The sequence below is a fragment of the Antrostomus carolinensis genome, unplaced genomic scaffold (assembly GCF_000700745.2).
Source record: "Antrostomus carolinensis isolate BGI_N321 unplaced genomic scaffold, ASM70074v2 scaffold6621, whole genome shotgun sequence".
NCBI classification, from domain to species: Eukaryota; Metazoa; Chordata; class Aves; order Caprimulgiformes; family Caprimulgidae; genus Antrostomus; species Antrostomus carolinensis.
In genome coordinates this window covers 19812-34921 of record NW_010291904.1, presented here as the reverse complement: position 1 = coordinate 34921, position 15110 = coordinate 19812, and the positions used below count along the sequence as shown (strand labels likewise).

Sequence of the window (15110 nt, the reverse complement as noted above, 5' to 3'; positions counted from 1 at the left end):
CCCCCTGCAGCCCATGGAGGTCCATGGTGGAGCAGATGTCCCCCTGCAGCCTGTAGAGGACCCCACACTGGAGCTGGTGGATGTCCAAAGGAGGTTGTGACCCCGTGGGAAGCCCACTCTGGTGCAGCTTCCTATCAGGACCTATGGCCCCATGAAGAGAGAAGCCCACACTGGAGCAGGTTTGCTGGCAGGACTTGTGACCCCGTGGGGGATCCGTGCTGTAGCAGTCTGTTCCTGAGGACTGCACCCCATGGAAGGACCCAGGCTGGAGTTCATGCAGGACTGTCTCCTGTGAGAGGGACCCCACGCTGGTGCGGGGGAAGGAGTCCTCCCATGAGGAGGAAGGAGCAGCAGAAACAACTTGTGATGAACTGACCCCAACCCCCGTCCCCTGTCCACCTGTGCTGCTGGGGGGAGGGGGTGGAAATTGGGAGAGGCTGGGAAAAAGGGAGGGATGGGGGGAGGTGTTTTAAGATTTGGTTTTACTTCTCATTATCCTCTTGTCTGGTTGGTAATAAATTAAAATTCATTTTTTCCCCCAAGTCGTGTCTGGTTTGTCCGTGCCAGTAACTGGTGAGTGATCTCTCTCTGTCCTTATCTCAACCCATGAGCCTTTCATTATATTCTTCTCCCACCTGTCCAGTTGAGGAGGGGGAGTGATGGAGTGGGCTTTGGTGGGCATCTGGCATCCAGCCAGGGTCAACCCACTACAAAATACTAAAAACAAATATTCAGGATGACAGCTCTATGATGCAGGCATGGACTGTACTTCATAGGTCAGTATTTTAAACCTTAAAGTTTTATAATCAGTTGACGCCAAAACTGCGTGCCAGCTGCTCCGGAGAGGGGTGGAAGTCTTCTCCCCGCAAACTCCAGAAATATGTTCTTGCCCTCTCCCCTACACTGGCATTAAAACCCCACACAGCAAGCCAAATTAGAAAATTGATCGGGCAGGAACCTAACCCCTCAAAAACAAGACAAGACTTAGTTTTCAGTATCAAGGTATCAGTTTCAGTATCAAGTACTACTGCCAGGACAAGGGAGACATTCCTGTCTCCTTTAGCCAGTTTGGGGTGGGGGATGAGTTGAGCAGGGGAGGAAGAGCAATCATGGAACTACAGCATTACAGTCTGAACAGACTTTGTTTCTGTTCACATTTCTCTCTTTAGACAAACATTTTTGAAGATGGACAAAACAGACTGGCATTTGTTGGTGAAAATTCTCAGTCTGTATTAGTTTTCATTTCTGGTAAATTACTTTCTGGTTTGCGGATGAAGAGAAGCTTTAAGCTCTACCTTTACAGAAACTGTTTTGAAAGCGTCTCAGACATTTGAAGCACATAATTTTTAGTAAAACAGAAAAAGAAAATACTAACTGAAAACCTAAGCAAAATGTTTGGACAAAGTTTAACATATGAAGACCAACTGGCACTTAATTATACTAATCCTGTTCCTGTATCTCAAGACTAAGCAGTGTTGTTAACTTTCTCTTTATTCCTTTAGCTATTCTGATATTTGATATCAGAAGTTATTGAATATTATTGAATAGAAAGCTAGCTGTATTTTTTTCCCCACTGGAAAATGTATTTGATATTACAGAACAGAGAAAATATAATGTGAAAACCAAGCATCTCCTGATGATATACGTATTTCTATACCACTGTGCAGATAATGTGTAAAGGCTATTTTAATACAGTCGTGATGCTCAACACTTTCTGATTCCTTAAACCACTGTTTGGTGAACTGTTATTAGTTAAAATAAAAGCCTATAAATATATATTACATGAAGCAATGTAGTTGTGAAATATCTTACCATCCAATTTACATTATGTTTCACTGTGGCTGTAACATTGACATCAGTCAATCCCTAAAGAATTAGTTTAACTGGATCTAATTGTAGGGTTCAGCTGTAAAGACAAAGACCAACACAATGGGTTCCACTCATTTTTTGAAACCAGACAACAGGGAGATAGAACATCTCCAAAATCAATCCAAAAATCATGCAGCAATTTCTAAAAGGTCAAAGGACTCAAAAATCTGTTTATTTCTTCTTTAAGAAGATAATAAATTGGTCAGGGATGCAGACTGAGTGAATTCCTGGTCTCCGCTGCTTAATTTGCAATGTGACATAGTTCCTAGTTTCAGACTGGCTTCGGAGGGACAGTGAAATACAGGAATCTCATTTACTAGAAACACGAACAAATGGCTAGTCAGAAAGGGCAACTTTGCTTTTAAGATTACACAAGTACTCCAAGACAATCCTTCCTATAGCAGGACTTCTAAACTCCTCAGTCAAACACTAGAAGGGAGAGGGAAGATGGCCAAATGTGGGCAGAGAAGTGGTTATGGAAATAAGAACTTAATTGCCTATATAATCACACACAGACAGAATCACACAGAATCGTAGGGGTTGGAAAGGACCTCAGAAGATCACCTACTCCAACCCCCACTGCCAAAGCAGGTTCCCTACTGCAGGCTGCACAGGAAAGTGTTCAGGCAGATTTTGAACATTTCCAGAGATGGAGACTCCACAACCTCTCTGGGCAGCCTGTCCCAGTGCTCCATCACCCTTACAGTAAAGAAGCTTTTCCTGAAGTTTGTGTGGAACTTCTGGTGTTCCAGTTTTTGCCCATTGCCCCTTGTCCTGTCCCTGGGCATCACTGGAAAAACCCCAGCCCCATCCATTTGGCCCCCGCACTTCAGATATTTATAGACATTGATAAGGTCCCCTCTCAGTCTTCTCTTCTCCAGGCTGAATAGTCCCAGCTCTCTCAGACTCTCCTCATACAGGAGATGATCAGGCCCATAATCATAATATTTCACTAAAAACAACCATTCTTTAAATTAAACATATTACCAACAGGTATCCTGTCTCAGTATGGTCACACATCTGGGCAACATCTTCCACATGGTTGGTTCTGCAAGACAGTACTTGCCACACTTGCCTTAAGTTATCCTTGTCTAACAAACATACAAACTCTGCTGCTTGTGTGACAGTGATGAACTCTTTCTGAGAGTTGCACTCCCCTAAGGGATCTGGTTAACGTTGTGCATCAAAGGAACTGGCAGCTGAAAATAATGTTTCCTTCAAACAACTATCAACACAACACAGTCATACTGGCAAAGCTAAGGAGCAAATGACAAGCAAGGTCCCGCAAGCAAGATCTCTTCTTTGGGGGAGGTTTCTCCTCTCATACTTCTCCCCCAACAAAGGTCAGCAATACTGCATTAAGACATAGGGGAATACCACCATTTTGGCGTGTGTAGCATCTGACAGGCTTAACGTAAAATCTGGACTCTGTTCAGACACAGAGCTTCTGAGGGTACATCCACATTAGCTTTTTAGCACAGATAAGGAGCATGCTTTTGAGGTGAATCTCCCAACTGTCGCAATTTAGCATGCTTCAGTTCACATCATGAATAGATTGTGGAGCTCACAAACTGAATTTCTCTCAGATAAGAACTAAGCCAGGAGAACATGCTTACACATACCTGATTCATTTTAGCTGCTAATGGACATTCAGCCCATGATCCAGAATAGAGCTAATCTGAAGTACATTTCCAGACAAGTGAGTTGGGTCCTCAGCACCAAATAAACACAAATCCTCTTCCAAGTAAGTCCACTCCCCCTCTCTCCCACTGTGACACACTCTTTGCTAATGCAGGCAAAATTGAAGTATCAATATTCACTTTTTTCCCCAGTTGGTTGCAAATTTTATTCAGATGTTCAAATTACAGGACACATTTCACGTTATGTGTAGCAGTCCTCAGCATAGCATCAGATGTATAAACACATTGTGTATTGCATGCAACTCAAAATTCAAGTGTTAAAAATAAAAATAATAATTAAAAAAAATCAAGAATTCTAAAGCACAGTAAAAAAAACAATGAATCACAGTTCATATTGTGCATGTGATACCTGAAACTCAGCTGTGAAATATTACTTTCAGAAATTTATTATATGCTCTCTCTGATGTTTGTAACTGTCCTACCCACAAAAGCAAAGAGTGAAGATGTATTTTCCACGAGACTCTTCCTGCCTAATGATCTTTTTTTCAATTTGGTGGCAACTGGTCACGTACAGATTCTGTTTCCCTTCATTTATAGAGGAGGGTTTTTTCCTGCCTTTTAAGCTCTTCCCACAGACTGCCACACTGAGCTTTTACAACACTAGTCTGAGTCCTCTCCTTTTATTTTCCTGTCCCAGTCTGAATCTCTCCATTCATTTTATCACAGTTTCTTAGCTCTCTCATGTCTGTCTTTTTCCATAGAGCCACTTAGTTGTACAGTCTTGTGCAGAGAAAGCAAAAGCACTCACTCAGTTTTGCAATTCTTTTCCTCTTCCTAGTCTTACCCTTATTAAGGATACATGCACACGTGTGTGTGCCTATTTCTGTTCATGGGTATTAAATGGAATCAAATAAGAAATAAATCATTCAACACCAGATCAAAGTCCTCCATTCAAATTATATTTGGACAATAAAGAATTACAAAATAATGAATTTAGCATTAGCAAAATACTGCTGTCTGCTTTTTGTAAATGCTTTTCAAAATGCTTCTGAGCAATCAAGCATTTTTCTCCTACTTCCAGTTATTCAGTTCACTCTATAGTTTCAGAAATGCCACTTCCCAAAGTATAATATATGCTACTCAAATAGTAAAGTCCATGAATCTAAAAACTTGCATTCAAAAAAGTACTGAAATACACTTCAGGAGAAGTGAGACTGCAGTGATTTATACATAGAGTCAGAACACAATTTTTCCTCCCTTCCGACAGAAGGAGGGCTGGGGGCAGGATGAAAAGACAAGAGCTGGACATTATCAGAGATTAACAAGCTTAAAACCGATTAACTGAAATTGCTTTACAGAGAAATCAGCTACATAGCCTAATCAGTTATTCTTGCTTTTGCACCTTTTGAGTGCACCTTATGAGATCATACAAGGCCCTGAGGAGTGTCAACTACTTTATTTTCCTTCAGAAATATATGACTGGAAAGGATTACTTGGACACTGAACTGATCCTCCACAATCTCAAGCAATTAAGATAGACTTATTAAGTCCAGAATTTTCTGCCAAAACATTAACTCTGGGTCCATTTGAGTTCAACACATCTACAAGTCACATAAAATATTCCAGCACCATTTAAAAAATATAAAGTGTATAGTACAAAAATCAAAACCCACATAAATAAATATGCTCCTGGAAGAAGTATCTGAGCAATATCAAGGGTGTTAGCAATGTTGTTAATAATAAGTGTCCTGATGTGTGTAGAAATCAGAAATGGATGAGCTGACCACCTCACCTCAAACTGCCAACTGGCTTTCCTGTGTATTTGCCAATTTTCTTTAAAGATACTCTACTAATCTTCCACATCAGGGTGAAATTAAGCCAATTGAGGATTTGGGATAGCATGAGTACAAAGACTATGTTGTCCCTGGAAGTCCAAGCATTTCTGTTTTGCCAATTCCCCTCTCTGTACTTCTTGAAGAGAAGGCGTATTTTCTGTCCTGCTAAACACTGCACTCACTGCACCTGAAATACTTTTGTTGCGCTCATGACTCAGGGCAAAACCCACGGGCCCTACACAACCAGCAGGAGTAAGAGATGCAGAACAGCAGATGGCTTCTATTGGTAATTCGTGAGTTCTTCACAGATGCAACAACTTAGCACACTGATGAACTTACCCTGTCAAACTCGGATCTGCAGTTTCCCTTTCAGTATTCAGGGTAGCTGAAACTCTCATTCTAACCTCCATTTAGGTTACCTCTAATGAGCAACTCCCAAATAAATCTACATTCATATTTTGACCTCCTGTGCACTTGCTGGATGAAAAGCACTACAAAAATAATTTCATATGTACAGCTACAAATCGTGTTCCATAATATTCTTGTGAAATAGATAAGATGGTGACTGTCGAAATGGCTAAAAAGTGTAGAAAAATGAAGGTTTAAGAACAAATTAGCAAAGATGCTCTGAAACAAACAGTTCCAGTTTTCAACTCATATTTTTGTAATAGACAAGGTACAAATTTCAAGTGTACTTTAATGAACTAGAAACTTAGCCTCTTTCTAAGTATTATTGTAAACCTCAACTGTTGGGAGAAAAGAAAAAAAAAAAATACTGCATTTTGCCCAACCTTAAAGATAATATTTTGGTTCCTTCTAAAGTTAAATATATTTTACTTCTTCAGTTTATGAGTCATTACTAACTAGTATACACCATTTTTATATGGCTACACTGCACAATAAAGTAAAAAAAAAAAGGTAGCTGTCCCAAAAAGCCAAACATTATATAAATGAAGGAAATGTAATTATTTTCCTGATATTTCAATGAAATTAGGATTGCTAAAAGCATTCTATGTACTGTCATAATTACCAGTAATAACATACAAACTAATGCATTGCTGCAATTTTCAGTCCATTACTTGTAGATTTGTCATTTGTTATTTCTATCTTACAAAAATAAGTTAAGCATTTTTATACTTAAAGCAAGAATTTATCAACACAAACATAGCAATTATTGAATCTCCTATAAGCCAAAGGTAAAGAATGTTATTTCTTTTAAGTGAGGTCTCAAAGATATCTGGTGACCTTCATCATTCATAGTGACTGCCGTGCAAGACACTAGTCGGAAGAGAAATTTCATATTTTACCGACTACTTTAATAAAGCCTACAACGCTGTGTCTACAAAATACCTGAATAAGCAAACAAAACCTCCTAATACTCCTCAAAATGCAAACAACTCTTTTCTTATGGAGCAGGCGAAAAGTCATGCAAGTTGCAACATACCTTTTACTACATTTTGGGGAACAAAACTGTTGTTCTATTCATGTAAGGTAGCATAGCATAAACATAGCATGCACAGGACACTAACTACATGGGTTACTCGTGTCATGAAGAGTGTGCCAGACCGCATTAGTGACACAGGGTCTTATCCCATCATTCTGACATCCATAGAAACCTCAACACTGCTCCTATTCCAGTCAATACAACTGAATAGGCTTAAGAGAAGGTATCAGCTTTAGTACTGCCAAGCTTTGTTTGAACAGTAAGCAAGAGAATCTGGGAAAGAAACAGGCTCATACTTGAGTCTTGTCTCATTTTTAAAAAATAACAACAAAAAAATCACAAAGCCACACAACAGACAGTGCAGTATTCTCAGACCACTGTCAACAGTACACAAAGAAGCCTTTTAAATACATTAGAACAATTACTTACAAGCATTTTTACCATCAGATCATTTGGATTACAATTTTTTTACAAGAAATAAAGGGCAAAAAAATAGAAATCCAAGCATTACTCTTCATTTAACCCTACTGACGCTCTGAGTTCTGGACTAAGTTAAGACTAAGTTTGATCTCTTACATGTATGTATGAACACACACAGATGTCTCAATGCCCTGCCTTTCATTTCATTTTATTTTCTGACAAACTATGCTTTACTGAAGCCTCTTTAGTTGATAATTACCTATCGTCCTCTTTGAGTATGGCTAAATGAGAATGAACGGAGATAAGGGCAGGCAAGTTCCAAGTGAAACCAATAAACTAATAATAAAAAACTGAAATAGAAAACTGATCTCAGTGAAGAGATCAGAGGATGAGGGAGCTGGGAAGGAGAATCTCTCTCCAGTGAGACAGAGAAAGGGCCTTCCCTTTTTTCTTAACACACAGATTATGACACCATTACCCACAGCATTCTCCTGGAGAAACTTGATGCTTATGGCTTTGATGGGTGTACTCTTTGCTGGGTGGAAAACTGGCCGCATGGCTAGGCCTAAAGAGTTGTGGTAAATGGAATTAAATCCAGTTGGCAGCCAGTCACAAGTGGTGTTCCCCAGGGCTCAGTGTTGGGGTCAGTCTGTCTAATATCTTTATCAATGATCTGGATGAGGGGATTGAGTGCACCCTCAGTAAGTTTGCAGATGACACCAAGCTGGCTGGGCATGTTGATCTGCTCAGGGGTAGGAAGGTTCTGCAGAGGAACCTGGACAGGCTGGATCGATGGGCCAAGGACAATTGTATGAGGTTCAACAAGGCCAAGTGCTGGGTCCTGCACCTGGGTCACAACAACCCCATGCAACAATACAGGCTTGGGGAGGAGTGGTTGGAAAGCTGCCCATCAGAAAAGGACCTGGGGATACTGGTTGATAGCCAGCTGAATATGAGCCAGCAGTGTGCTCAGGTGGCCAAGAAGGCCACCAGCATCCTGGACTGTATCAGATATAGTGTGGCTGGCAGGACTTGGGAAGTGACTGTGCCTCTGTACTCGGCCCTGGTGAGGCTGCACTGCAAGTACTGTGTTGAGTTTTGGGCCCCTCACTACAAGAAGGACATTGAGTTGCTGGAGCATGTGCAAAGGAGAGCAATGAAGCTGGTGAAGGGCCTGGAGCACAAATCTCATGAGGGGCAGCTGAGGGAACTGGGGTTGTTTAGTCTGGAGAAAAGGAAGCTGAAGGGAGACATTATTGCTCTCTACAACTACCTGAAAGAAGGGTGTAGGGAGGTGGGTGTTGGTCTATTCTCCCAGGTAACAACTGGTAGGACAAGAGAGAACAGCCTTAAGTTGTGCCAGGGGAGGTTTAGATTGGATGTTAGGAAACATTTCTTCACTGAAAGGGTTGTCATGCATTGGAAAAGGCTGCCCAGGGAAATGGTGGAATCGCCATCCCTGGAGGTATTTAAAATATTAATAAATGTGGTGTTTAGCGTGAGTGGTGGACTTGGCAGTGTTAGGTTTATGGTTGGACTCTATGACCTTAAAGGTCTTTTCCAACCTAAATGATTTTATGATTCTATGTTTTCTGGTCTGATTCAAGTTGCAGAAAAATATGGGCCAGCCACAGACCAGAGAAGATTTTAGGCGGGGACGGAATTCGTTACCTACTAAACTGAAAACCAAAATGTTCAACTTTAATAACATAATAAATAAACTTGGTACCAGATAACTGTTCTGCATTTATCTTGCCATAATAAAAAGAAAATTGTTTTCCATCTACCCTCAAATTCTCTTGCTTACATACCTGAAATTTCTGTAGCATTTTTGTAAACATCAAATAACTGCATTCTCCATAGCTACATCTGTCAAGCAAGATTCCACTAACAAGAGGCAATTTATTTAAGGCCTTGTTACCCAAAGTCCTCCCTTTACCCAGGCCATCCCTCAAAATAATCCATCACATGCACATGTATCCCTAGCACAGCTGAGCTATTTTTAGTGTCAGTATTAGTACTTTTTGTGTATCTAAGTGAACAGTACTATGTTACTTGAAAAAAGAAAGAACAGTACTCTAAACGTAAACTTTTATTCATATTCATTTTTCCCTGGAATTACCTTTTAATTGTCTTTAAAGAGATAAACAAGAAGTTATAATGAAAAAAAAAATACTGATTACGTTATATTTTAAATAATTTTAGACATGACTTCATAAAAATATATATGAAATAATTATCCATATAAACAACAGAAAATTATAGGAGAAGCTGAGTGTGTCTTCATAATATAAAAGCAACATAGAGCAAAGAGGAAAATAATCCAAGTGATCTATTGTGTGAGAAAGCAAGCCTTTGCAGAAACAAACAGAAGTCTACCTGCTGAAGGTCCAATGTAATGGTCACATAATGATATTCAATTCCATTCTGGATACTAGGGCTTTGCCACCAAGTGTTCTTGCCATCAATTGCATTTGTTATCGGATGTCGTTCTGTTAGGAGAAATACATAAATATATTTCAAAATTATTAGGAGATTTAAATGTTTTTAGACCTAAAATCTAGATTTTAATATAATTACAGAACTCATGAGGCAGCACCTTAAAAAAAACCCAGGAAATTATTTTTTCTCTTGGGGCACAGTCATGCTTATTATTACTGGAACACTCATCTAACGTTAGCTGTTTATTTTTGGTTAGTATCACAAGAAGGTGATTCAGAACACCTAAATGCACTTGGAGGCTCTCCTGATTCTACAGAAAATGAAGGCATCTAAATCAAGTTAACACTTCCTACAGACTTCCAAAGTTTCAAGTACTGTAAAGTCATTAAATGTTGCAACAGAAAAACAAATCAGGCACCTGAGATATAGTGTGCAAGGAAAATAGAGATTAAAGTAACAGTGGTACTTGCATTTATAAGACATTTCTAAGCACATATGGAAATAATTCAGGAAATAAATCAGAAATTATTACAGAGGAAATGATTCAGAAATCATTACAGAATATATTTCTCAAATGGAAAATTGTCTGACTCATACACACACATATAAAGAAAGTTTGCATTATTATAATCCATATCAAAGTCCAAGACGTCTACATTTACCCTGCTGCGGTGTCCCAAACAAATCCTGAATAACAGGGATAAGAATTTATTTACAGAATTTAATTTTTCCCGGATTTCAAGATTATCTAAATTACTGAACTTTGCTCACAGAGTATTTTAATGTTATTTAGACTGAAAAAAATTGCACTCAACACTTCCAGGTTACTTTTTTGTGGTCAATTCATATTTCTCTCCTGAACAAAATGGCGAACAACACAACCTCACTTTTAAAAGGTAAAAGAATCTATATTTTGGAATCCCTAACTGCCTAAAGCAAGTCTGTACATCATATGCTAAATAACCCAAAGGAAATTCAAATACACTAGGTTTCCTCTGTGCGAGTTCTGTCTGCAAGAAAATAACAAGACAGGAGAAATCCTACCCTCTCATTAAGGATGGCTTTCTACACTGACAGGTTTTCTTCATGTAAAACTGGAATATGCTTCATTACTAGCCAGAATTGCAAATAATTAATTCATGATCTGATTAATTTACTTGTTATTTTAATTATTCTTTAAATCAAGCAGCCAGATTGATAGTCTTTGTGTCTCTGTTTTTTTGCTACATCAACCACCTGTGGAGGACAGGAGTACTAGCTCATTAAGGAAAGCCAGAATGTCTGAACATATCTAAGATACAATTAAAGTGCTTTGTGGGAGTGAAGGAAGGCATAAGCCCTCAAAATTAAAAATGCCAAAAAATTCATTTAAATATCCAATTATTCAGTGTCATTAGTGGGCATCAACATTTACAAGTTAGAATACTGGTGCTACAGGTGATGTTACTAGTAGCTTTATCTTTATATTCAAGAGAAAAGCAAAACACACCTATGCTTTACATGTTGTCAGTTCCCACAGCTCCCATAATTTTCACAAATCTTGGCTTTAAATAAGTGCTAGCAAAAATCTTCTCTAAATCAGACTCCGAGCTCCTTGGTGATTGTGACAGAAGCTGTCTAATTGGAAATTTTGATGTAAGTCTCTTCAGATGAAATTGATATAAAGGTAAATCATGAGAAGGAGGGTTGGGAAATGAATCAACAATTAACTGTAATCACTATTATGAAAGTTTAATCATAATAAATTTGAAAACACTGATTAATTGCTGTCATGTTTTGCCTATTTAAAAGGAAAGGGAAAATAATACAATATTTGCAAAAAGGACTGGATTGCAAATGCAGTTCAAGGAACAGTCTCCCTGACGGATGGCAAGGGGGAGAACTTACAGAGTGAGCCCATGAAACTGTGCTCTTTAATTTGGGCTCACGTGTGATTAACTAGGGAATTTGTGTTCATTTCCTACTACAGTAATTAAGGGGAGGCACTCCAGACTCACACATTCCAGGGAGATCATTTAAAGTCTGGTTACATTACATGGTTGTCCTATTAATGAGCCATCTCTGTTTAAATACAGCACTTCCTTCTGCCAAATGAACATTTAAAAACCTTGAAATGAGATGTGGTTGGCAACAAAAGACCAGATATTATGAAGCTGGGAAGATTCAAGTTTTTAAGAGGGTAGGAATGAGGGGAAACACAAATATAAATCATTCAGCTGAGGTTTTTATATATATACACAAATGTATGTCTGTGTATGTACACATACATTAATGTACACTGTCTGATGTCATAGGTAGGACATGGGAACAAAGCAGTCCAGCTCTGGTTTAGGTTTTGTTTTTGAATTTAACAAACTTGATATAGAAAAAAACTTGCTCGTGTCTCTAAATACCCACCTATTATAAAGAAGGGGAAGTATCTATTGCACAGCCTTGGCCAGTCAGAATGGTTCCACAAGCCCCTGAAATCTCTGAGTGAGACACACTACTACAACGTAACGTATCATTTGAATGCTTGTATTGTCACAAAATTCTGTAAACTTAGAATCACAGACTGGTTTGGGTTGGAAGGGACCTTAAAGATCATCTAGTTCCAATCCCCCTGCCATGAGCAGGGACACCTTCCACTAGATCAGGTTGCTCAAAGCCTCATTCAGCCTGGCCTTGAACACTCCCAGGGAGGGGGCATCCACAACTTCCTTGGGCAACTTTCCTCAGAAGGTGACATTTACTACAATTAAAAAAGGCGTTAACACTTGGAAACTATCTTAGGAAAAAAAAAAATAGGTTGCAACTGTGTTCAGACAAATGAAGTAGTCTATACTGGGGCAATTATAATTAGCTTCACAAATACAAGACGGGGAGTAAAATGGATAGATACCTATTTTGCAGGAAAGCATCTGGGGATTATAATGGACAACTAGCTATGTATCTCTCAGTGGTGTCACACCATTAAAAAGGGGAAATATCTAAGTAAAACTTATAAACAGGAATATATTCTGTTCATTCTGAAGCAGACCTGCATCTTTATGCACTGCTGGTAAGAGCTTAGTTGAATCTTAATAAAGATGAAAACCTTTAGAGAGAATTCAGAGAACTGTAATTTGTACAGTTAAAGAGTTCTAGAAAATACAACCTATGAATAGAATGAAAGAAAAGAGATAACTTTGTGTAGAAACTAAATAGAGAAGCAATACCATCAACCCTCAACTAAGTAAAAGAAAAAAGGAATAATCCAGTCCTTGTATTGACTGAAGTTAGGAAAAAGGTAACATGAATTTCTGCAAGGAAGATACATATTAACTATTAGGAAAAGACTTTGTAGTAGGTAAAATAACTCTAGGAATGGTGGCCTGGGAAGGAAGTTTCTAAGGAGAAGTTAAACATGCTTCTGTCTGGAAAGCAACAGACAAAAAGCCTGTCTAGAACTAGCAGATTAGATGTTGTGGGAGCTTTTTTTTCCCCTCTGGTTTTAAGCACATGCTTAAAAGTTCTTTTTCATGAGGTGTAAGTATATCTGAGCTAGGTTTTAGAGGGAAACAGCTGGAAAAAAATAGAAATTGTCTCTATGCTTCTGTGGCTGTGCTTCTTCTAACATTATATCTATTTCTTCAAAAACTGTCTTAAGTGTCTCTACACCTTGTACCATCTGCAGTGCCAATATACCCACAAAAATCTAACAACATTAATGCTATTCATGTCTTTCACTGCAATTCGCATGAAATTAGACTTGTATGACTTAACTAAGAATTTTTTTTTAGTTCAGATCTTCCCAACTATTAGAAACATGCGTTTCTGAAGCAGATGATAACAGATTGATACTTGAAAACTGATTTTGCTTCTGGGTAGTCTTAAAAAAAGCAATGTTAGCAAAGATCAATTTCAATATGAAACACTAAGCAATTAAGCCAAGAAGTGCTCCCTTTTCTTATCTTCTTTTTGTTGCCTCAGTGAAGCTGGATTAATATAAAACAAAGAAGAAAAGTATCCCAGAACACAATAAAATTAAAGTGGAGTTGGCCTTAAACTGAAATTTCATATGCTGCTTAGATCGGCCAAAATGTTTGAATTCAACATGTAGGCATGCAGGTAAAAGTCATCTGGTTTTCATTCATGGTCACTATGTATGAATTCAAAACCAGCTGTAGATACTTGATTTTTCTAAATCTGAATTTAGATGCTCCACTTTAAGGATGTGAATTAGAAAGTTCAGTTTGAGGAGTACACATAACAGATACAGATTCTGAAATACCAATGGAAGAGATGGGTAACCCACCTTAAAAAGAAAGAGACAGGCATTTCATAGTAATTGGGCCAGTGACCTACAGTTTTGTTTACTGAATATCTACAAACTTTGGAAAAAAAATCTTTTTAAAGGAACAAAATAAAAATGGCACACGTACGATGTGGAACTCTGCTCCTTTGATCACAAATACGGCACTGAGGGTTCCTTGCAGGCTGTCCAGGTACATGTTCAACAAGTTTGCAGTACATTTCCCGACCATTTTCCCCACAGGTAGCATTGGTTGTGATGAGAGCATTAGTAGCCAGGTTCAGCACTGCAGGAAACAACCCTGCAAACAAAATAAAATAAAATCATAAACAAAAGCAACTAAGGTGAATTTAGCAGCACAATCATAAATGAATATAACACCTTTTATGACATTAAAGCAAAAGGCATAATTTTCAACAACTACGGAAGTAATGAAGCACAGAAAAGCACCAAGAAGTTTGGTTTTGAATCCAGAGTTTAGACATCAGAATAAAGCCATTATACTGATGATTTCCTCCTCATTCCCTTCTAAAATTCAAATTGGTACCCTCTGGTTATATCTTGAACAACGACAGGATGCCAAAGGAGAAAATAAAGTATGGAAACATACAAAGCATCATAAAATCATTTTTTTCATAATCAAACCTTGTGATATTGTCCAATTGGACATTGAAACATTGTATGCAAATTACCTATAGAAACTCTTTATTATTATTCTTTTCTGCTTACATCTCCATAGGAAAGCTGTTCCTTCACAGACTGCATCACTCGTATTACACTATATTACTATTCTGCTTAGGACCTCATAGTCACCCTTGTCATCAGAGGAGCTGAGTAATTCCTGCAGCAACATGAATAGCATCTGTCTTGTGTGGCTTCCTTTTCCACAAGAAGAGGAAAATGTATGCAACATTATATCTTTTATGGCAGTACTGTTGTTATTTTCTTTCAGGTGCACATGCTGAGTGATGTATTATAATTCTTATTCACCACAGCACTTAAGCAAATGTCTTAGCGCTCTGCTTAACCGAGTTCCATGTAGCAGTAAACTATAAAGATTAGAAACCATATGAAGAACAATCATTAAAGCAGGTTACTCTCCTTCCACTAAATACTGATCAAAACCTTTGAGCCACAAAAAAATTGATCCATGGAGACAAAGTGATATGATAGGCTGAATGTACACA

The 15110-nt window shown here is 38.4% G+C and overlaps 1 protein-coding gene across 1 annotated transcript in view; it reads right to left on the bottom strand.

Annotated features, from left to right (window-relative positions):
* LOC104531768 (laminin subunit alpha-2-like) overlaps positions 1-14224 on the bottom strand; it is a gene marked incomplete at its 5' end in the record, with an annotated part of 26718 nt that extends 12494 nt beyond the window's left edge. The window contains 2 exons of the mRNA XM_010176762.2: positions 9588-9700; positions 14054-14224. Coding sequence (XP_010175064.2) covers positions 9588-9700; positions 14054-14224 — 284 coding nt within the window. The remainder of the gene's footprint in view (positions 1-9587; positions 9701-14053) is intronic.
* Positions 14225-15110: the final 886 nt, after the last annotated feature.